Genomic DNA, 25,325 nt, shown 5'->3' with positions numbered 1-25,325 from the left:
AAATATATAACATGAATATGCACATAATTTAGCCCTTAAAATGTCATTTACAAAATTATTAGCATCTGCTTGGGAAAAATAAGTCTTTTCAATTAATATTTTTTTCTGAAAATTTTCTTCTACCTAACATTAGTATCTGTTTCTGTTTGATTTCAGGGTTTATTTATACATGTGGCGGAACTTTAAAAGGACTTAATGGCACTATAGAAAGCCCTGGTTTTCCATATGGATATCCAAATGGTGCAAACTGTACATGGGTAATAATAGCAGAAGAAGGAAATAGAATACAAATTGTGTTTCAGTCATTTGCACTAGAAGAAGAATATGACTACTTGTCCTTATATGACGGACACCCGCACCCTGCAAACTTCAGGACAAGGTGAGTGTATTTTGCATGGAGAAAGGAAGGAAAATATTTTGTGTATAAGACTAAGTTACTTTTCAAATAATCTTTTACACCTGGTGCAGGTAAAAGATTTAACTGACTACCTGAATGGCACTCATTTGAAAAAATATAGAATTTCATGAGCCAATTATTTTCTTTCTTTTTTTTTTTTTTTTTTTTTGGCATAACCAGGGATTGAACTCAGGTCCCTACACTTGCTAGGAAGTGCTTATTCTTCTGAGTCATCTCCCCAGCCAAGGCAATTATTTTCATACCTCTGACTTCTCACACCAGAATACTACTACTACTATCTCTCAAAAAGTGAATACATATTTAATTGTGATCTTTTTAGGTAGCACAAAAGGAATTTTTTACTGTAAAGCAATGATCTCTAAGCTCCATCATTACAGTATAGGCAGAACTTCCGGTAAGTGAAAGTGTACTATAAACAATCCATTTTAGGGACATATACTTGATTTTAATGTATAAAAAATGCAACACATCTTAAATTCAATTTGTATGATAATGGAATATATTACTTCTTCTTAATATCTGAAAAGAAAACCCTTTCAACTGAGACATTTGAATTTCTGTCTTAACAAATAAAATTATTTTTAGTTAATTAAATATGGAAATTAGCTAAGATCATATTATGAAGATGGCTGTTCACAATTTGTTGTTGACAAGTAGGTTACACAAAAATGTGAAGTACCTTATCTGTCTTACAAGCAAGTAATATTAACTGTAGATCAACTATAAAAAGTAAAAAAAAAATGAAAAATTCAGCTATCACTTATCTCAATCCTAGATTCATATTCTGTTTTTAGACCTTTTTAAATTGAGAAAATATGCTTGAACTTGCAGTATAAAATGTTCATAACAGACAATATACAAAAGTATATTTGTATATGCTCTTTGCATACTTGGCTATGGTTAAGTTTAGATTCTGCGATTCTGTCCCTGGTTCTAACAACCCATGCTGCTTCCCACCACCCTGCTCTGACAGAACCTGAATGTTAACCTAAACACTGTACTTCCTCAGCCTTCCACAGATGGTTGTGCCATTTCCACGTTGCATACGACACTCATGTCAAGTGTCCTTCCAGGGTAGTAGTGAACATGTACTAGCGTGCAGAAAATGACAGACATGGAATGCGGTCTGCCCCGAGGTGTGTGGGTGTGTTGCTCAGTGGCTGTTAAGGGAATCGGAGCCAACTCTGCTTCGACTAGGAGATGGCCACAGGGAAGGGTGTTGCCCATCTCACTGCACCCTTCAGGGATCTTAGAGGTAGCTACCTATGTGTATCACATCCTGTTATTACACAGGTGAATTGTTTCTAACCAGAGTAACTGTTGCATGTATTTAAATTGTTTCAAGTTGTATATATTTTTCCCATAATTTTATTGAAAAACAAATAGCAATAAGACAGTTTCAAAGCAAACTGGTAGGACAGTTTCAATAATTAACACATGCATACATTCTTCCTAGTGGTTAATTGCTGTACAAGATGCAGACATGATATCCTATTTACAAACACTATTAGAACAAATCCCTCTATTCATTAAGAGAATGTAACTATATATCTATTCTAACCATTTTGAATACACAGATAGAAGATGGACATTCATCTGTCAAGTTGTATATTGATGTAAGGAATATTTCACTACTCTGACTAATCTGTTTCTCATTTATACTCTTTTCCTCATTGACTTACCATGCACTTTGGATTCTCCTCTTCTTGCTCTTAACCTCTTTCAACATCTATCAATTTTTTTGAAAATTTCTTTCCTAGCATAGACTTCAATAGTGTCCTTTCATTGTCCTTGGTGGTGTGTTCACCATTCTCAGCAGAACCCTGGAAGTATGTATATCTGCATGGCTCTGTGTGTGTTAGGGGTGGTCAGGGCATTGACACACCAGTACCCGTGCAGTCATACTGTAGGCCTTGTAAGGAAAGGAAAGGAAAGCACATCCTAGATATTCAAGGCAGCCAAAATACATTTATAAAGGTCAGTGACTTATGTGTATTTTTTTATATCAGCTGAGCATGCTACATAATTGGAGCAAAACTTTTCAAAAGTAATTCTCTCAATTTTATCTGGAAGATTCCATAAATGTACTGATAGTATTGCTTTTCTAAGTATATATTTTCTCAAGCTTCTCTCGAAAATTAGGAAACATGTTCTTATTTTCCCCTGCCCTTTTTAAAAACAACTGTAGCCTCTGGGAATTTGAAAGACTGAGAGATTGGGATAATTAATTTATTATTCTCATTGTTTCTTTACTAATCTGTAAATTAGAAACACTAACAATTAATTTACAGATTTCGTGAGAATTACAATGTAATAGAAAGTCAATAAATCCAATTCTTGGCATTATTGAGTGATTCTTCAGTATCTGACACTATGCTAATTACTTTGTATTTATTACAGTATTTAACATTTCCTCTACACATTGTGAAATGATTACTATCATTATCCTGATGATTTTATAACTGGTAATAGAGGTTGAAGTTACTTGTCTAGAGTTAATGCTGTTGCAAGTGGTAGGAGGCAAGAATACCAATGAAAAAGATTTATCTGCATTTAGGGATTAAGCTCTTAAATATATAGGTAAAGTTTCACATATGCAGTTACACACATATATACATAATGCTCAAGATTTACATATTGATCTGTAAAGGAATTTATATTTACTTCATTGTAGCAGTATTTGATGAACATGTTTAATAAAATCATGTTACATGTAATATATTATGATATAAATGAAAAATGAATCAAGAAAACATTCTTTGGATTTTTTTCACAGACTATTCTAACATGCATCCTAATATTTTTCTCACTATAGATATATTGGTTTTTGCATTTAAAAAAATTGTGTCACATTTCTTTTTCATGAGGAAGAATGATGAAGTGGCGCATACAATCTTGAGCCCTTTAAATTATGTTTATGTACAAATCTGTTCTGTTAGAAGTTCAAGAACTGCTGGCAAAGTACTTCCTATTTGTATCTGTTTCTTTGACTGTCTGACTTCTTTTAGCTTCTCTCAGATGGGACCCCATTTTCCCTTAATGCAGAGCCTTGTGGTATATCTGTTGTTGCCCTTCTTGTAAAAGTAGATTCTTATATTTCATTATATTTCATAAATTACAACATGTTAAAAGAAGAGCCTGTCATACTCACCTTGCCATAATGACACATCCTTTATCAATAGAGAGAGAGGTCCTGGGACTCATAGCAACCATTTCATAGAGTTGAATATATCCCTTTAAGCATTGATGATCTTGGTTCTCCATAAATATTTAATTTTATAAATAAATTTGTATTCATAGTTGAGTGCTGTTCTTTCATCAAGGCACTGTCAAATTTCTTTTTTGGTCATAACTTTAGCTTAGAACAGATGCTGATATATTTTAGATAACTACTCTGCTTTCATGTATGAAAGTTACTTAAGATTTATTTATGTACACACTGGGAAATATTCAATACAAAAGTAAACCAAAATAAGGAAAAAAGAAAGGATTCACCTATAATATCATGAAAAGCCAGTATATTTTGGATAGTTAGAATCACTCTATGTACACGATTTTATGTCCGTAGTAGATCTCCATACTTCATAAAAAACATTTCATATGTTTTCAATATTTCATATGTGATTAAAATTTTGTACATTTATTTTTTGGTCTTTAGATCAGGTGTAGTGATGCATATTTATAATCCCAGTGCTGGGGAGGCTGAAACAGGAGTATCACTATGAGTTTGAGCTGCATAGTGAAACCCTGTACAAAATATATAAAATTAAAAATAATAATTATTATGGTGATGATTTGATCCTTATATTTTTTGTCATAGTTAATTTTCTCTCATTTTTGAGATGAAATACCCAGTGCTAAAATTTTTAAAAGTAAAGATTTATTTAGCTCACAGTCTCTGGAGGTTTGAGTCCATAACAAGGTGGCTCTAAAGATGAGAGAGGATGGCAGGGAGCAGGGACAATAGTCAAAGGCGGTAGAAGACAGCAAAAGCAACAAACACAAAAGGGGGTGCAAGTCTACTTCCTCCCTTATACTGTAAACAGAATGCACCACCTCCTCACATGGATGTGGTGCTCTCACCATCTCCTGCCCTCCTCTTGTACAGGCTGAAGTCTTACAAAGTAATGACCCTGGTCCCTTGCTGAGTCACTTAGTTAATCTTCTAAGCTCCTCAAGTTGACACAGTGTGTCAACCATTACAATCCACTTCTTGTCAACTTTGCAACCAGAAACATTGCTTTAACAGGTTTCCAAATATAAATATATGCTCAATCTTATCATTTCACAACTTGAAAATTGTAACAAAGGTTTAGGAGTCTTAAGAACCAGTATTGAGCCAACCAACACCATATCAGAACCATAACATTTCACTCTTATCTCCCCCAAATCTCACACGCATCCCTCTATTCAAGAAGCATCTAGTTCATCTCTAAGAGTTGCCAAAGTCCTAACTGTTTCAGCATTGCTGAAAAGTCCAAGTCCCAAGTCTTATACATGCATAAGGTAAACTTTTAATACAGCAAATGAAAATAAAGTAAACGTTTATAATAGTTAATGGCACAAGATAAACATTTTCACTCCACAAGTTACAAACAGGGGGATACGAAAGCATGGGAACAAAGCAAGTCCAAATTCCTCAGGGTGAACAGTGACTCCTGGAGTTCCCTGTGCAGCACACAAGGTAGATTGTGGCAAACTGTGAGTCCCAAGAAGTGTGGAAGACTCTATCAGTGCAGAACGTGTGTGGTTGTAGCTCCTGTGGCTTTTCTCTTGGGCTGGCTGTGCTCCTTCTGTGTAGCTTTCTTCAGACAACCCACGTTCTTTCCTTTTCCAAACTTCTGGAGTCTCTGCTGCACCTTTAGTTTCACCCTCACAGCTCTGCTCACTGCCTTCTCAGGGGTACAAGGCCTAGCCTGGAGGCCTATTCTTGCTTATATATACCTGATTACTTTAAATATTTAATATTTTTAGGGCTGGTAAGATACCTGAGTGGACTAAGAACCTGTATAGACAAGCTCAGGGACTGGGGTTCAATCCGCTGCACCACATGCTGTGCTGTCCCTGCTCCAGATGTGCTGAGCTGGCCACCGAGTCTGAGTGTGGTGGTACATGCCTGTAATCCCAGTGCTAGGGAGGCTGAGACAGGAGGATCAATATGAGTCCCAGCTGCATATCTATACCAAATACACACACAAATAAATAAACCAACAAATAAATCTGTTTAATATTTTTTTCTTATTTAATAGCAACTTCTATTTGGTCCAAGACATCTTTATTTTTTTTTGATGGCTAGTAAATCATTTTCTTTTTTGATGGCTAGTGTATTAGCTTTCCTTTTCTATTTTAGATTTTTTTTTCTTGGGTATTGAACCGCAATATCCAGCACCTTCTCTTTAGGGAGGAAAATTTTGGTTTGACTTATGATTTAGGAGGGTTCCATCTGTGATCATCTGAGTCCAAGGGAGAATTAAGACAAAACCATGGCAGAAACAAAATTCTGAGGCCCAGGAGACCAGGAAGCAGAGAAGAACAGGACAAGAAAGGAACAGGACCAGAGACCACCTAACGCGCCAAGACCAGGAGGCCGGAGTGGCCCTGCACACCCATCTGTCTGTCTCCCTGATCTGCTGGGCTTTTACTTGTTCCAAGAAAGTTGATCTATGAGGATTGAGAACCCTAAGTTATGCAATGCATTTATACTTAAGAATGGACATACCCTTCCTTTCCTGTTAGAATAATTATCCAGCCTATTGGTTACCAGTTAATTCATAGTCTTCTACAAACAAAATGAAGAACAACATTTTTAGTATAGTATGTGTTATGCTTTTCTTTAGTGTTTTCTTGTATTTTAATTTTAGAATGCCATCAAGATAGATATTTTGTTTTTTCCACTATATTTTGGCACATGTTCTCCTGTCACTGTGTAGTCTCCTCACCTTTAAGAGGCTGTATCACTTGCCATGTTTTGTTGTAACGGGAAACATAGTTTATAGCACCTTTGGATAAAAAGTACTTTGTTTCCTAAGCATAGAAATAATTTCATTTTTGCAATTTGTCAAAAAAAAGCAAAAGTTTCTCAAAGGTCCTTTAAGGCTGTTCCCCAACATCACTGACCAGCCAGAAAAGCCTGGCCTTGGAACAACTTGGTGAGAAGTAATAAAGAAAAAGAACATTTTATCACTGAAACTCAATGGGTCAGTGTTGCATGACAAGGGCTGAGACCCAGTCAAATGACAACAATTTATCAATATCCTATTTTTGCTTACACAATTTTATTTTCTATTATAAGTCAAAGTTAGGTGGTAAGATTGCCTTATCTTTTAAATAAACTATTCCTTAAATTATAATAGAAAAATGGAGCTCCCAAGTTCCTAGTCATAGTGTAGTAGTGGCTACAAACTAAATTTTATAACTTTAGATTTTAAAAATGTCCTTGATGTGATAATCATGATTAAAAATATGGAGCAAAATATAAAAAGAGTGTAAATACATGCACTAAAATCTTCTTAATTAAAAAAAAAAAAAAGGGCCGGGGAGACTGCTCAGTGGAATAAGTGCTTCCCTGGCAAGTGCAAGGGCCTGAATTCAATCCCCGGTTCCACAAAAATAAATAAATAAATAAATGAATAAATAAATTTTTAAAAAAATCTTCTTAATAGAGGTGAACACTGTTAATATATCACTAGCTGCCCAGAAATAGAATGGTTGAGGTAAAGAGAGTTTGTTGCTTTGAATATGGTCATTAAGGATAGGCTGACATAGAACCAGTGACATCTGGGAGCACATGAAGGAAATTAGAGCTTTCTAAGGGAAAGAAATCAGTGTAAAGAGCCTAAGTCTGTAAAACACATGTGAAAATGAGTAAGCCAAGAAGGCAGAGAAGCAGCCGAGCAGGGCAGGATCTGCAGGGCCGGGCAGAACTCTGGAGGACGCTGAGTGTTCATGAGTTCACAAGCTGTCAGGCGGTTTTGAGCAGAGATGTGATATGACTCAGGTCATTACAAATATTCAGCTGGCTTAAGTGTGCCGGACTGTGCTAGCTCACCCACACCTGAGCTGAGAGCGACGCAGGTCAAGGAACAAGAGTGCTTTTTGTATTACGTCCACGAGAGGACGTCCTGTTTCTCCAGTTTCTCCGGCCAGGGGGACACATTTTTCCAGTTCCCAGTTTGCCACCCTGTTATATCTTATACAAAAGTGTCGCTTTAAACTTCTTTTTGGAAGAACGGGTTCTGTCCACTCAAGCAAAAAACGGTTGTTATTGGTATGATAGATTCTGCGAAAAAATTTGGTAAAGGGGCAAGTATCAAGAGTTACATGAAGCTCAATATCATTATATAACTCAGTCCACTATATTTAAGAAAATATCATGCTGTGTGAAAAATGCAAGTTGGTTATATTTAAAGAAAATGGAGAAATCTCATGTGGAAACAACTCCAGGGAATTTTAGTCAAAGAGAAAGGAGCTCAAAACATAATACTGGCTAGAATTATTTTTTTTTAAAAAAATAGGCTATTAAACAGTATTTAAAGTCATAAAAAATCCTTTGTGCATTGGTGTTAAAGTAAATTGTAGACTTATTAACTTGGATATTACTCTAAATGACAACTGATTATTTTATGTCAGTCTGTCTTTTTAAAGACTTTTATCCTGAACATTGACTGGGTTAAAACAGGATTCTCATTTCCTTACATACCATTGAACTAGAGTGATTATTATTCAAATATTATTTATATAATTATGTAGTTTATATAATTATGTAGTTTACATACAATTGAACCCTGAAAAAATGACCACCTTATAAAAAGTAGTATTGACTATGACCATTCCCAATAGTTGAGACCTTCAAATGAATCAAAAGCATATCACAAAGCTTAATATCCTACCTTTTCAAATTTACAGTTCAATTCACTCACATTATTATGTGTATCAACAGTTTGTTCTTATTGTTGAATAATATTAAAATTCATGAATAATTTATTTTTCTGTTAATGAGTGTTTAGGTTGTTTAATGTTTGGGGACTATTCTGAATAAAGATGCAAAACATTGATGAACAAAATTTTCAGTCTCAGTCACTTTTAGTGAATAAACCTAAACAAAAACAAAAACAAAAAAATGCTCCATGGATGTATCTTTCTTTGTTTTGGCTAAGAGTAGAACTATTTGAATATTGAGTAGGCACAAGTTTAATTTCTTTAAACAATGACCAAGCAGATTCCAAAACTGTCACCCACTTCAAAGCCCTTCATCACTACAAAAGTGCTCTGATAGCCCCACATCTTAGCCCACGTTTGATGTCAGCTTTATTGTGATTTTTTCCCCACTTTTGTGATCACTACTGTACCAAGCATATGCTCCTTAAACATCTACTTATATATCATTATGAAATATATGTTGAAAAAAATTGCCTTTTTTCTTTTGAGGAGGGTAGGACACTTTATTCTTTTGGCAGATCCTTACAGTCATTATAGCTATTGCTGCACCATTAATAAAAAATATGCTTCTCTGTAAAGCATTATAAAACAAACAAACAAACTCCAAGCATGAGATGGCTGAGGTCTCAGCTCAAGTATTTCTGAATATACTGGACAGGTCCATACCCTGACCTTTACATGTATTATTTCTTGGTTGTTTTCTAGATCAATGCCATTCTCTGTTTATGTGCTTCTGTGGTGCAAGCTTTTTTGTAGGGCTGGATTTCTTCAGGGCCAAATCCTGGGCTCCACATGTTTCCCTGGCCCTCTAGGTGCAGCTAGAAGTCATTTACCTCCAGGGTGCTGGACTTTCGGTAACATGCAAGCTTGGGCAGGCTGCTGTTACCACACTTTCAATAAAGTCATCAGGGATCTGCAGCAGCATCTCTTCCACATCTTCATCCAACTGCTCATTAGGATCCATTTCTCTTACTAAGTCCTATAACTTCTTCTTAGTCAATACCTGATTGTTTTCAGGGCTAAGACGATCTCCTGTCCCAGGAATCCCTGGTATCTTTACCACTTAGCCCCTCCAAACCTTTCCAATTATTCATCCATAAAACCAGAACCAGCCAGCACCCCTCCACAGGACTCCATGGCCAGAATTTGCCTTCTTAAATTATATTGATCATTTTTGATATTATAAAATTAAAAATTGTCATACATTTTTGTGCTATAGCACTGATTCTTGGGTGTGTTTATCCGTTGCAATTATTTTTTTCCAGAACTGTGATTTGCTTTTTGGCTTCCTTCCACTATCTTTTTGATTATTTTTATCTTTGAAAAGTTTAATTTAGTAATAATGCATGCTGGGCCAGGAAGATGGCTCAGTAGAATAAGCGCTTGCCTGGCAAGCACAAAGGCCTGAGTTCAATCCCCAGTTCTGCCAAAAACAAACAAAGAAACAGAAGTATGAGGAAGTCCCCATTCTTGGGCTGGTGAGATGGCTCAGTGGTCTGAAGCACCTACTTAGAACAAGCTTAGCAAAGCACAGGGACCGCGGTTCGATCCCCCAGCACCACATGCCAGCCAGCCCCGCCCCCTGGTGGGCTGTGCTGGTCACACACACACACACACACACACACACATAAATAAATTAAATTTAAAAAAAATGCATGCTGTCTTTATGTATAGTCTGATAAATTTTTGCACATCTAATGATAGAAAATATCTACAAATATTCTTCTGAAGTTCTAGTGGTAACCTTTATAATTAGGTCTATAATCCATCAGGTGTAAGGTATCTATGTTCATTCTGTGCCACTTTGCTTTTAAAGTGAAGAATTAACATGATATATTTGAAGGAATCCTAGAAATGAAAACCTAATACATTATGAGTCCCAAGTGGCTGCCTCTGGGAATAACTACAAGTAAGCATGTTTCAGGTACACTTAAAAACTTAGCTGAGAATAAGTTTTGCCAGAGAAAATTCCATTTTCTCTTCTCTATTTCTATGACATTGTTCTCTCTTTTTTTGTTCTCTGTAACTATCTGCAATCTATACTTTCTTGATCATCATCATAGAATATACTTCTTTATGAAAGTTAAATTAACTGAAATTTACTTACCCCTGTAGTGAATATCAATTAGTATTTACTCAGGACTATAGTTTTCTTAATTCAGTAAAAGCTATAAAAGATCTAATAAATTTTATCAAAATTTCTTTTTTAGTACACAAATGAGCAGGTTCCTGACATAACCTTAGAATTCACAAGCCAGGGAGCCTAACCAAGGAATAAAAGTAAAATGGTCAAATAGCAATCCATAATTGAACTCCACCAGGTATAATTTCCAGGAACGTCTCCCTTCAGAAAATACTCATGGTGTCCCATATATGCTCCTGAGCAGACACTGGAGTTCACTTCTTACATGACTAGCCTTGCCCTTTTCTCTCTGTTGTTGGCAGAATGTCCTATACAACTTATTCATACTCATGATAGAAGTTTTCCTCATCCTAATTTCTTCTCTTTTGATGTCAGACAAGCATCTGTCTGCTGAACGTATGAGACAGAGAATGTTCTTCCCACAAAATTCTTACCAAATATCTCCATGATTTATTAGATCATAGAAACAAATGAACATAGAGTTTATTTTATGTCATGTGGGTGGTTGGACTCTTCTTCAAAACATTTCTGCTGCTGTACCTCTCCAGACAGTCATAAGCATAGGTTAAGAGCCAGGCAACTCAATCCAATTTTCTGACTCTGAAGATTTCCCTTTTTGGAGCTGGAACCAGTCCTTATAGTCTATCTTTCTGTATTTCTTTTCCTTTTTCTTTTGTGTGTGCACGTGTGTATTTACAGAGAATTGAACTCAGAGTGTGTGCTCTAAAATGTAACCAGCCTTTTTATTTTTATTTTTATTTGTATTTTGCGATGAGATTTCGCTGTTACTAAATTGTCCAGGCTGCTGAACTCTAACTTGGAATCCTTGATTTAGCCACTCAGAGTGCAGAGATTATAGGTTTGTGCCATTAGTACTAGATCTGTTTACCTTTTTCTCATAATAAAACTTCTGGTAAATGAAGAGATTCTACTGCCTGACTTATAGAGTATACATCAACTTTGTGGGGATCTATGCAGAAATTATGCTTGTCATATCAACAACTTACTCAGGACTATATTTTCTTAATTCAGTAAGAGCTGTAAAAGATCTAATAAATTTTATCAAAATTTCTTTTTTAGTACATAGATGACCAAGTTCCTGACATAACCATAGAATTCACAAGCCAGGGAGCCTAACCAAGGAATAAAAGTAAAACAGGTAGATAGCAATCCATAATCGAATTCTACCTGGTGTAATTTCCAGGAATGCCTTGTAACAACACAGTTTTTTGTGAATTAACAATGTTAAGGTGATCCACCAACTAGAAAATTTAGTTCCTTCTCTTGGTCCAGTGAAAACCTTGAGGTAGGAAATCACAGACTCCAGAGACATAGAAGTTCAATATAGAATGAGTTCTTCTATGATTAGGTTTGAAAAGATGCTATGTTATGCTATCATTCTCCTTACTAAAGATTTATTGCCTTGCCGTTGGACATGCAACTGAATTAGAAAAAAATAAAGCCAATTAAAATTTTGATGCACCTTAGGCAGTTAATGACTCTTCCCTCTACATCTCATCCCTCACTTTAGGGGATTGAAATTAATGATTGGCAAGGCCTCAAGGACGCACGGGATTTCTGAAACTCGTTGGGAAAATAAGAGGCCCTTTCAAATGTGAGCAATGCAAGGATTCAGGAGATGAAACAGCTACTTGTTGTTTCTACTAGGCAGTTTGCCAAAAAGAATGGAGATGGCTTTTGCTTTAAAAAAAAATGGACTAAATAAATCATGAAAGCTAGAGCAGAAACATAGAACAAAAATGACAATAGCCAAATTTGGAGACTTTGTTCCAGGGATTATATTTATTCAATCTTTCATAGCAAATCTATTTAAAGGCTTATTGCTGTTGCTTTGCTTTCAGGAAAGTGGCACTGCCAAGCTGAAAGCACACTAGGCACGATACCGTGATCGCCAGGCATTATCCTTTCTGAGGGTCACTTGCTTCTCTTAATCATTCATTCATTGTCTCACCTAGATCATGGCAGAGTCTAAAAACGTGGCTGTTTATCCCACAGGAAAAAACAAAGACTGGATTTTCCCAAAGTTCTGTAAGGGAAGAAAATATACATCGTTCTGTAATTCTCTACACTGAACATTAGGTGGGCTTCCAGATGAATTCTGTGAATTCATTTATATTTGTTACCATACATGGAGCTCAGGAGCTGCTCACAATTAACGCTTCTGAGTATGGATCAGGTGACCGTGTGCAATTCTTACACTATCGCTTCTAATACTGTTTTGTATTCCAATTACACAGATGGAAAATTTAAATTTTTAGAAGTATTGATAATTTTCCAAGATTAAAAAAATAAGGACCTCCAGGGACTAAGGGTTGAACTTAGAAGGGCTGGTATGAGGTCATTAATAGTATTTCCTTGCAGCTTTTTAATTATACTATTTTTAAGGTTACAGATTGGAAGACATCCTTTATTGTTTTCTTAATTGTGTGGGGTGCTGGCGGTCAATCTTGCACATGGTTGGCAAATGCTCTACCACTGAACTGCACCCCAACTCAGAAGGTCAACTTGAAACTAGAGCACTATAAAATCAGACACCTCTTGCTAAATCCAGACTAGAACCTCAAAAGTGTTAAATGGTTTAAGAAAGGGAACCTCCTTTATACTTGGAATCACCTTGAAAAACTTAGCTACTTTAAGGCATTAAGTATGAAGAGAAGTAGGTCATAAAAATAATCAGGCAATAGTGAACCATCCTTCATAAATGACTCAAGTTAGATGTTATCCTGATATCCAGAATATTGTGAGTCTACATAAAAATAATGAAATTTATGAATGTGAGGGTGTATATAGTTGATAACAATAGCTCAGCAGATTAAAGCACCTGCAAGCAAGCGTAGGGGCCAGGGATTCAATCCCAGCTCTTGGGAGGCTATAAACAGACATCACTACAAGTCCTATCTAGTAGTGAGACCCTGAAAACCCTGTAGACCCTTCCCTAAAATACAAACATATATATAAACATATATATGTATATATATATATATATATATATATATATATATGTTTGATAACATTCTTGATCAAGTTTATTTCAGGAATGTAAAAAAATATGATTGTAATTTTAAGTGCTATTTTTGGAAAAAGAATATTTTCTGAACCAAACCCAGATTGCACAAGAATCAGCAAATAAGGGCTGAGGAGACAGCTGGTGGTCTAAGGGCCTGCCTGGCAAGCACAATGACCCAGGTTCAATCCCTGGTACGCATGCCTTGCTGAACCCAGAGACCCGAGTGCACCACACCAGCCACCAAGCCTGGGCTTGGTGGCTCACACCTGTAATACCAGCACTGGGGAGGCTGAGCCAGGAGGATTACTATGAGCCTGAGCTGTGTAAGAAGACACTGTACCAAATAAATAAAATAAACAAGATAGTTTTAAAAAGTTAAAAGAATCAGCAAATGGAAGTATAGCAAATAAAACTCTACTGCATTACAAAGGAAGAAATCTATGGAATGGGAAAAATTTTGGTCACCTACTCCACAGAGGACTAATATCTCTCTCTCTCTCTCTCTCTCTCTCTCTCTCTCTCTGTTTGGCACAGGGTCTCACTGCACACCTCCGACTCATTGTGCTCTTCCTATCTCAGCCTCCTCAGTGCTGGGATTACAGGTGTACAGCACCATGTCCGGTCTTGGTGGCCAGCTCTGCAAGCCCAGGCTTGGGGCCGGTGAGACATGTGTTGCTGGCATAAAATCCTAGTTTCTGAGCTTGCCTAAGCAGGTGTTTAGTCCACTGAGCTATCTCACTGGCCCTAATATGTAAAGTAGGCAAAGAACTCAAAACATTAGACTTCGCAAAATAAAAGAATCAGTCAATATATGGGGTATTTAAATGAACAGACATTTCTCAAAATATGGAAAAGTGGTCTGTAAGCACAGGACAATGTGTTCAGTATGTTTTGAGTGTCAGAGATATACAAATCAAAACAACACTGAAAATCCATCTTACTTCAGAAAGAATGATTATCATCAACAACTCAAACTACAACAATACTATCAAGGCTGTGCAGAAAAAGAAACACTTCTATATTTGTTAGTGGGAATGCAGTGCAACCATTATCATCCATAAAAAGAAAAATTTCATTTGACACCCCCCCAAAGGAAAGTATTTTAGTTAATTCAACTTAAATTGAGATATGCTTTCTTATGATGTTTCAATTTATAATGATGTTAAGGAAAGCTTATAAAACTGATTTGGGGATACTAAATATAGACTGGGAGGATGAGAAATTAATTGGCATTTGGAAATTTGTGTACTAATTTTCTAAATAATTTGACATACGAAATACTAAGTAAAAATCACTAAGTTAATCTTTGCAAAGTAGAAAAGACAGTACAATTTTATATACACACATATTCGACCCACACCATTTTTAAACATTGTAAAAATATTGTTACTTTCACAGCATAGAGTAAAATTCATATATTACAGTTATGATATTTCTTTGAAAAAATGTGGTTTGGGGTATCAGAAAGTCAAAATCAAGTTTACATCATGCTATTACTCTAGCAGAATACTGTTTCCTAGGTGAACATGGATAAAAAGGCAGTCTGGACCCCTGCCACTTTGATTACCTAAAAATGCACAAAGCAGTAATGGCACTGTTATTTCACGAATCTTTTAAGGTAATATATTTTAAGGACTAAAAATTGTTTCTGGGTGAAATGTGACCATTCAAAAACACTCAACCCTCCAAAGGTAACGCACAAATAGCCCACATGAATTTCCTATATCCTCATACTCTTTCTGAAAAATACGACTCTGTAAGTAATCACTAGATTAAAACGAATGAGAAGGGTTAGGGAGATAGCTCAGTGGTCTAAGTGCCTGCCTGGGAAGTGCAAGGCTTCTGTTGGGTCCCCCATACCACATACTGAACTGGCCTGGCCTCTGCACTTGAGCTGGCCACCGAGCCTGGGCATGGTGGCGCATACCTGTAATCCCAACTCTGGGGAGGCTGAGACAGGAGGATAACTAGGAGTCTGAGCTGTGTAGCTGTAAATAAATAAATAACACTTTTATTGTGTTATTTCATCCCTGTTCTAGCTCTCTGACTTGACTCCAGCTATATCAGCTATTTTCTACCACTATAAAGAAGTACTTGAAATAATTAACTTATGAGAGAGCGGGTTTGTTTGGAGGCTGCAGATGTACTCAGTGGCTGAGGACTTGATTAGTAGGATCAAGGACACCATGGATATGAAACCCAGCAAGAAGTGGGGAAAAGAAAGAGGGGAAGGGCCAGCCAAGTAGCTCAGTGGATTAAAGCACCTGCAAGCAGGCACAGGGGCCAGAGTACGATTGCAGAGCCTGCCCTGCTGGCCCTGCCACCGGGGCGCGCTGAGAAGGTGATTGAGACTCGGTGTGGTGGCGCGCACCTGTAATCGCAGCTCTTGGGAGGCTGTAAACAGGTGGATCACTACGAGTCCAATCCAGTAGTAAGACCCTAGATACCCTGTAGACCCTCCCCTAAAATGAAAAGAAAAGGAAAAATAAAAAAGAAAGAGGAAAATGAATGGTTAAGTAAATTACTTCCCAGACTATGTCTTCTTCCCTTCCTCCGTCCCAGTGTTAGGCACTCTAGGGCCTAGGTTCAACTCCCAGTAATGATATCAATTAATTCATTAATTAAGCAGAAAGTTATTATTTCTTTATATGCTTTAGGAATAATTAAAACTTTCTATGTGAATTGGGTACTGGATACAGAAAACAATAACCTGCAAATTACAGCATAATAAAATCCCACACTAGTTTTAAAATAAGATGTTATCATTTCCATCAATGTATTCAAAATGAATATAGAAGAATTTCTAATCTTTTTGCCTTGAGCAGGCTAAATAGTGTAGAAAGTCTTTGTCTCTAAGGATGGCTAATTTTGTCTTTGCGCTTCTACTACTTAACCCCAACATGATGTAAGTAGTAAATATCTCCATGCATAATACATCATAGAATATCATTACTGCAAAAAAATAATATTTTCATTTATTTAATTCACCAAAAGTCATCCTTGGAATAATTTATTGGTCTAAACTTCAGATATTAAGTAACCCTAACATCAAATCTCAAAGAGTAGTTCAATTCCAAATAAATTATATTCAGCCTTAATGCTGTAGGTTATGCATTTACAGTAAACAAGTGACTGGATTCTGGTCTATGTGGCCTTTATGCTTGAATTAAGCACTGTATTTTAAAGGCAATGTGTTCTTGCCTGTTAAAGACAGGATCTGGCTGTGGAGCTCAGACCTGCCTTAAGTGTACAGCCTAGCCGGGGCTGGTCTTCCTCTCTGCCCCGACCCTGCTCAGCCTGCCTAGTGCTGTGATTGCAGGCGTGGACCACCATGTCTCGCATTTACCTATATTTTTTGGATTGCAACCTAAAGCCATCCAGTTTCCTCTCTAGTTGTCATGTTTTTTGAGATTTTTGTCATTGGTGGAATAGAGAAACATAGATTGTTTATGATAGGAGGGTCTCTATAGAGATAATTTTGGTTGATTTTTTGTTTACACACACCTTGCAATTCTTATCCAGTAAACAGAAGAAGGTGGCAAATTTTCTGCCTTCCTATTGGTACTCTCTGTATCTGACATTACAGTGTTCATAGAATATTAATTCCCCATTGGTATCACTCTTATTTTCTTGTAGAATTCATTTTTAGAGTTGGATTCCACATTTACTTTCAAATATTTGACATGAAAACTGGAAGGCTTTCTTAGTTTTCTGTATTTCATTTTGGATCGCAAACTTTTGTCAAGGTAGTAACTTCACCTATTTTGCATTTATTGTATACAATTATTTTCAATCTATGTATTTTTTTCTGTATTTTAGGGAAGGGTCTACAGGGTGTTCATGGTCTCACTACTAGATCAGACTCATAGTGATTCTCCTGTTTACAGATTTCCAAGCGCTGGGATTACAGACATGTGCCACCACACCCAGTCTACATCACCATCTCACCATGCCCCAGGATTGAGGCTGCCACAGCAGGCTGGGGGATTGAACCTCCAGCCCCTGCACCTGCTTGCAGGTGCTTTAATCTGCTGAGCTACTTAGCCAGCCCTTAGATATATATTTTTGAGCAGCATTATGTTTCCTCTATTTTTATGAGAAGTTATTTTACTCTTTTATGTGTAATTCCAAATGCTATTCTTTTCCTCTCCGTCATCTTATGCCCACATTGTGATGGTCGTTGTTTATAGCAGGTAGAACACTTATCTAAAGATTTTCAAAATGTCCCATTATTTCTGATTTTTCTTTTTCATGGAGGGAAGACAACGATCAGAGCATGTAATTTCTCTAAATTTGATAAAGAGGAGGAGTATAGGAATGTCATCCTTACAGTGTCTTGTGGATTGAATGTGCACAGAGAAAAATTTTCTGCCATCATTAGCATAATTTTAAAATGTTGGCCTTGTACATGTGGTATTTTAATTCAGGCATTTCACTTAGCTCTTTCATGAATCTGTAATCAGGATTGCTCTTCAACGAAGTCAATCATAGCATAACGCATATAGTTTTCACAGTAAAGCTTCTGAAAATCATAGTCAGTATGGGTTTTCCTGTGTATTTCCAATTGCTTATAATAATCACTGAATTCAATCTGTCACCTCACTGAAGCTGCTGCAGGCAAGGTGACCTTCTAAGTACAGGACCATGGATTATTTTTTAGGCATTTACGCTAACTTGCATTGTAAGAATAACTGTTACAAACTGATCAAGTCATTAAAGTTTTAGCAAAAGTAACTGTGCAGGTGAGACAGCTCAGAGGACTAAGCACCTGCTTAGGCAAGAGCAGGGACTGAGATTTGATCCCCTGTGCCACATGCCACGATAGCCCTGCCCCCGGCCACGCTGAGCCGGTGTCATGGTGCACACCTGTAATCTCAGCACTGGTGAGGCTGAGAATAGGAGGACCACTGTGATTCCAAGGTGTAGCGTAGTGAGACCCTGTAGCAAATACATTAAAAAATTTACCAAAATAATTGAGATTCTTGTTAAAAGAACAATAAGAACATAGTTCTAATTTCTGAGTTTTTCATTTATTAATAATGTGGCTTTTAACGTAAAATTTCTCTGCTTAGACCATCGAATTCTTTATTCTCAGAATTGAATAATGCAATCATTTATAGTCTTTTAAGTTATGGATGCTATATGAAAATGGATATTGGTGGTAAAAACTTCACAACTGGTGACATTTAATACACAACAGTTCATTAATTAAGTTTGTTTCTCTAATTTAATATAAAAGCTTGCCCAAATAATTTCATTTAATTAAATATTTTTAAGTTTGAAAGTATGATTAATTTTCTGTTTCAAGGGTTTTGTGGCTGCCCCTGTTAGCTAACATTTCATTAATCCTGATGTAACTATGTGGCGTAATACATTATCGTAGCAAGATGATATCTAATGGCTCAGCAAGTACATTGAGCTCAAATCTAAACATTATCTACAATTAATTAAGTCTTCACCAACATAAATTATGCTTCAATGAAGATAATACACCATATATGGAAAAGTTTAGCTATTTAGCCAAGAAAAGTCATGCAGAATAACTTGACTTTACTGTCTTCAAGATAGTGCTCAGGTAAAGGTAGCAGCATAATGTATTTACATATTAATTTTATTTTTGTATCTTCTTGTTCTTATGACTCCTGTAGAAAATATAAGGGAGTTACTTTCTACATGAAAATAGTCACTTTTGTGAATTGCTATTTCACAATATGTATTTCTTTTCCATTCCCGAGCACAGTATCTGATATCTCACAACTTAAAATTTATTTTGGCTCACAATTTTAGGTCAACGTTCAGCTGGATCCATCCCGCAGAGCACAAGGCTGTGGGCTTAGCAGGGGAATGCTGGTTAACTCACACAGGCCAGGAAGCCGAGAGAGCGGAGGAGGACCCAGGGTCAAGGGTACACCCGGCCTGGTCGTGCCTCCCCGTAAGCCACTGTCCAGCAGTCCCCGAATTCTGTCAGCACATTCGGCCCCTGAACTCATCAAGAGGCGAAGTTCCTGATGACCCATGACCCAAGCGCCTTCTAATCATCTTCTTTTGAGGGACATTTTAAGTGAAAACTATGGCAGGACAGAACTGCAGAAAGGAACAGAAGACATTTAATACAGGGATGTAAAGATGAAAGCAAGGAAAAAAGTAAATAAGGAGCAAAGTGGAGGGCACTAAAGACAACATTAGGACAGAACAAAATGTGCAAGGGTTTTCAATATACAGATTACATGAACTACTGTGTTTCAGAAATGCTTGTAGCAATGCCAGGTACCCTGCTGTCACCACAGGAGCAGGCGGCCTTCAGCTTTACCAGAGCCAGGGGTGCACTACCCACTAGAAGCCGGCCCAAGGGGGAGACCTTCGCCTCTGTTAGAGCCACCCACGCAGGCCTGCAGTAACCAAAGCTGGGCTCCGCAGAGCAGTGTTCTCATTTGCACAGTGGTAAGGTCAACGCTTGCACGGTTCTCAGGAGGAAAAGAAGGCAAAGCAAGCGAGAGAGGGGGAGTGGTAAGTGTTTCTTAGCTCTCAATGTCGGACCTTTCAGTTTAGTCAGTCATGTGGATTGCTATTGACATTGAAAAGACAATGTCAATAGCAATCGGATAACAACAGACGAACTCTTCTTTCTGCGCATGTGCGTTTCAGGGTCCACTACAGGCAAGGTTTATTATGGTTGTAAAAAATTATCACTAAAACATCACACAGAGATCATGTTTCCTGAGATTTGGCGCCAGGCTCGGGGATGTTGGGGGTCGAATTCATGGTCCCAAATATTCTAAACCTGTGAGGCACCACTGAGCAACACTTCTAACGCCCTCCAGAACATTTTAAATACTGAACAAAGTACACCATCTGCTGGAGCATCGCTTCTGTTTGGCCGCAATGTGAACTGAGTGGTTTTTAGTTTTCGCCTTTCATCTCCCTACGTTCCAACCACTCCTCCCACTTTTTTTTATTCACTCTGCTAAAATTTTATTCATTTCTAAATTTTAACTCAGATTTAACTATTTAAGCCCTAGGACAGGCAACTGGGACTATAATGTACTTAAAAGTCTGCACTGTCTCAGGTACATGTTTTGTTACTCACAAGCATTTTCCATGTTATCCATAAAAATCAGCAAATATATTAGTGTCTTACAGGAAACCGATTCCTTTCTCTGCCCCCCAAAACTGACGAGCACACTTGATGATAACCCCGGTGGATGTGTCCAATATAAATTTACAGCTAATGTCGCCTTCCTAGTGTTTAGTAGCTTCTATACATGTGAACCAACATATAGTTTACGATTCTCTCTTCTTCACCTGTTTGTCGAGCTAATGATACAAGTCGTGCTACTGAAATAATTCTTGAATCATTTTTCACCATTTATGATTCAATATTTTGAGTGTGAATTATTTTAAGCAGTTTTGTACATGGTTATTAAATATTATTCTTTTTTTTTTTTTTTTTTGGCGGAACCGGGGATTGAACTCAGACCCTTGCACTTGCCAGGGAAGTGCTTATTCTACTGAGCTATCTCCCAGGCCTAAATATTATTCTTGGCAATGTTTTCTCTTTTAGGAATCCAATAGTTTACAAATTTAAATTGCTTCCTCCTCAGTTTTTTTGCTCTATCGGAAAATATACTGATTCTATCATGTCTGTGCAAAAGTAGCAAAATTGCATCTCATCTAGGCTATATCGGACAGCTCAAGAAATGGAAATGATATTATAACTTAAAATCTATAATCATTTAAATAAAGATTATTCAATCAGTACCTAGCAAACAATAATAATAAAATATGGTAAAGAAACACTACTTCCTAAGTCTCCTAGATATTTGCTAAAAAATTACTTCATGCAAATTTGCCCATGAAATACAACTAGAAGAATCTCATAGAATGAGAAAGTAAACATTGTTTATTTTCCTGTTTATTATACTCACTATGATACAGTCATTGATATTTGTCAATTGGTACTGACATCATATATTTTAATTATTTCATACTAAAATATGCAGTTCTTTCAAAGAGAATTTACCCTGCAACTATTGTATCATAGACAATTTTATACTTTTTTGAGTACAGATAATCATTTATATTTTCTTTTAAGCCATTGGATATGTGATCAATCTGTGGTTATTAGTAGAGGATTAAATATCTAGGCTTTCCAGAACAATCTTATTTGTTAATCTATTTGTTTAGAATTAGAAAATTAAATTGAAGACATACACCATGGTAGTTACCTTGGCTTTGTCATCACCCAGGAATCATGCTAATTTGTTAAAGAAATATATGATCTGTAGATTAATTTCCTTCTTTGTAACATTAAAAACAATCTTTATATTAATTTTTCTAACGTGTTCTTACCGTAGATTTGGTGAAAGTAATAATGAGTGGACTATCATGGTGGTTTGCTTTATTATAGCTCAATTTAGTACCATCAATTAACATAAAGATAATACCAATAATTATACATCCTTTAGGAGACTTTAATGTTTGCATCAGATAAATTTTGGACACAGTGCAGTAGTTAATGCAATTTCAAATCATGTTTTAATTTTCTGAAAAACTACAATATTTGCTGCAGTTCAATAAAAAATCAACTGACATTTCTTTTTTTTTTCTAAATTTTTATTTATTTGAGAGAGAGAGAGAGAGAGAGTGTGTGTGTGTGTGTGTGTGTGTGGTGTGTGTGTGTGTGGCCAGCTCAGCCCACCAGGGGGCGGGGCTGGCTGGCATGTGGTGCTGGGGTATTGAACCGCGGTCCCCGATGCTTTGCTAAGCTTGTTCTAAGTAGGTGCTTTAGACCACTGAGCCATCTCTCCAGCCCCTCAACTGACATTTCTGATGTCAGTAAATATTTCATAAAACTAGGAATTTTTAAAGTGGAACTTTAAAATACTGGAGCCATTATTTTAATAAAATGAAAATGAAATGTTTATGCCACTATATAATTGTTTGCTAATATTTGAGGTTAATCATTTTCAATGTGTGAAGTGGAAACTTTTATAGTTATTATCTCTTGATTGTAGGAATGGGTAATTTTAAAAAATACTTCACAAAGAGTAAAACAGTTCATTTTAGTATTAGAAGTAATTTATTTTCTAATCAGTAGTTCAAGTTAAAATGTTTAGATATAGCATATGATTATTATTTTAAAATGTATTAATAAATTGATTTTGTGTTTGACATGAAAAAGTGGTCATACAATATTAAATTAATTTAAAAATAATTTCTGAATTTAGCAGTAGGTAAATTTTTGTACAATCTCTGTCTCTATATCACTATTTGGTAGCATTATCCTTCCTTCCTTCCTTCCTTCCTTCCTTCCTTCCTTCCTTCCTTCCTTCCTTCCTATTTGGCACAGGGTCCCCCTACACAGTTCAGACTCATAGTGATCCTCCTGTTTCAGCCTCCCCTGCACTGGGATTACAGGCATGCACCGCCATGTTCAGACTCTGTGGCCGCCTCAGCGCACCTGGGGGCAGGGCCGGTGCAGCATGTGGTACCAGGATCGAACCCTGGTCTCTGTGCTTGCCTAAGCACGCACTTAGTCCACTGAGCTAGCTCACCGGCACAATATTTTCTTGACATTATGATTGAGTGAAAATAATTATAATTTTGGGACCATGGAGGTAGCTCAGTGGTCTAAGCGCCTGTCTGGCAAGTGCAAGTACCTGGGTTTGATCCCAGTATTACATGTTCTGCCAGTCACCAAAACTGTGTATGGTGGCACACACCTGTGATCCCAGGGCGGAGGAGGCTGAGGATGACTATGTGTCGGAGCTGTGTTATGAGACCCTGCACCAAAGGGGAGGGAAATACATATATGTCCTTGACCAGTTATCTAGAGATGTGTACACACACACACACACAGAGTGGTACTCATCTCCAAGTATAATGATGATCATTTTGGAGAAAGTGGTGCTAGGAACAGGGCAAATAACTAATGATTTTGTGTATCTGAGAGTAATTGTTACATTTTTCAATCATATCTGTCTGATGTTGACTTGGAAACAGCATCAAACTGTTTTGAACAAAAATGGATTGCAACTTTTCTAAACTTTACAGTGTCTAAATTAAATTGTATCATTTCTTAAAGCATCTGTAATCATCTCACTGTGAAGCTTTATGAAAACTTTCATTTGTGTGTTCTGTATCTTTGTGAAACATGGCACTTCCTGGGGAGACACTTTTATGTTTCTGTTGATGCAAAGCTGCTAAGTGGCATAGAATCTCATGAATAGATTCATGGAGTTTTTAATTTAAAATTGTGTTTTCATACTGCTTCTATATCATAAACAAAAGAGATCATATATTGGTAGATGAGAGATAGACAAATCTATATTATCTATTATACATGATATAGTAGCTTAAATTATATATGTAAGTCCTTTAATGTTTGGAACAAACAAAATTCCATACTTCTAATATATACATATTTTACTGCATAGTTTGCATAATACAAGCCATGTATATTTGATGTTTTGCTGAATCTGAGAAGTTCAATATTAATGCCATTCTAGGAAATATCAACAGCCATACATTTTTAGTTAACTTTCAAAACTGTATATGAGTGACTCAAATACAAAAATGTCAAGATGGGGAAAGAGTGCACAGTCTGCCTTTGTAGTACCAGCTTTCTGGTTTTGGTTTTATGTTTCTCCACATAAGTGAATAATAAAAAGATACATCAAAATTCCCATGAGAAGGTGGATATAAGAACACTGTCAGAGCATTTTTTATGCATGGACTGGGGATTGAAGGAATTTTAAATATACTCGAAGAAGTAGTTATGGGGGAAAATCACTGGAGTTAATCACAAGTTTAAATTCCTAAAGACAAAGGTACTATTCCTCCTTCCATCTCTCCCTCTGTTCTTCATGCCCTCACTCCCTCTGTCTCGCTGTCTCTGTCTGTCTCTTTCTCTGCCTGTGTCTGTCTGTCTCTAACTCTCCTCTCTGATGTTTCTTACTTTGTCTCTGTCTCTATCTCTGTCTCTCTCTCCTCTCTCTCTTTTTCTCTGTAAATTTAAGATCATCCATCCTTGTTTTCATTTTCTGGTTGATCATAGTCTTACCTCAAGTTCACCTTAAACAAACAGCCTGTGATGGGTCTCCGCTAAGTTGACATACAAAATGATCAAAAGCAATGCTGAGAGCTAGGAACACTTAGCTTGGAGGGCAACAACAGCCTAGGAGAGTGTAATAGCTTCTACTTGAAAAAATATTACATTTGACTCAAATACTCCAGCTTCTGTTGTAATTATCAATAATTAGATGCTTCAAGAAGAGAATTCTGCAAGGTGTATGAAATAACTTCAGTCCTCAGATGTGTCATCTTTCTCAGGAGAGGAGAGCAATAGTTGCAGACACTTCTGTAGTGCTTGTTAAGTGTCATGCATTGTTGCAAGTGACATGCTTGTATTAACTGACTTATGTAAGGTCCAGACTTATGTGGCAGGTAAACATTTCAGTGATACTGTGACAGGAAGGAAGAAGGAGGAGGAAGCACCTCACTGATGTCACACAGCATACAGCTTCCCTGGGATTCATCCCAGGTAGTGTATTGCTCTGTAAGACCTAGAACAGGATGTGACTTTATTAAAGATGAACAGAGTGTCCTTGTCATCAAAATAATTATGATAACAAATATGCTGACAAGTGCTAGGTATTTTCCTGGCTGCTTTTCAAACATGAATCTGTGTAATTCTTTTATGCCCCATTTTTTGAGGGGGAGACACTTGCTTATATATACTTTTAGTACAACCTCATGATTCCAGCATCATCTGCTTCTCAAAACCCTCAAATCTAAAT

At 36.8% G+C, this 25,325-nt stretch overlaps 1 protein-coding gene across 1 annotated transcript in view; it reads left to right on the top strand.

The window, feature by feature from the left end:
- Csmd3 (CUB and Sushi multiple domains 3) overlaps positions 1–25,325 on the top strand; it is a 1,279,636-nt gene that overhangs the window by 134,259 nt on the left and 1,120,052 nt on the right. Inside the window, exon 5 of the mRNA XM_012516661.2 lies at positions 157–379. Within this exon, the coding sequence (XP_012372115.2) occupies positions 157–379 (223 nt within the window). The remainder of the gene's footprint in view (positions 1–156; positions 380–25,325) is intronic.

Source organism: Octodon degus, unplaced genomic scaffold (genome assembly GCF_000260255.1).
Source record: "Octodon degus isolate 3935 unplaced genomic scaffold, OctDeg1.0 scaffold00118, whole genome shotgun sequence".
Classification (NCBI taxonomy): domain Eukaryota; kingdom Metazoa; phylum Chordata; class Mammalia; order Rodentia; family Octodontidae; genus Octodon; species Octodon degus.
This window is presented reverse-complemented; position numbering and strand designations above follow the sequence as displayed.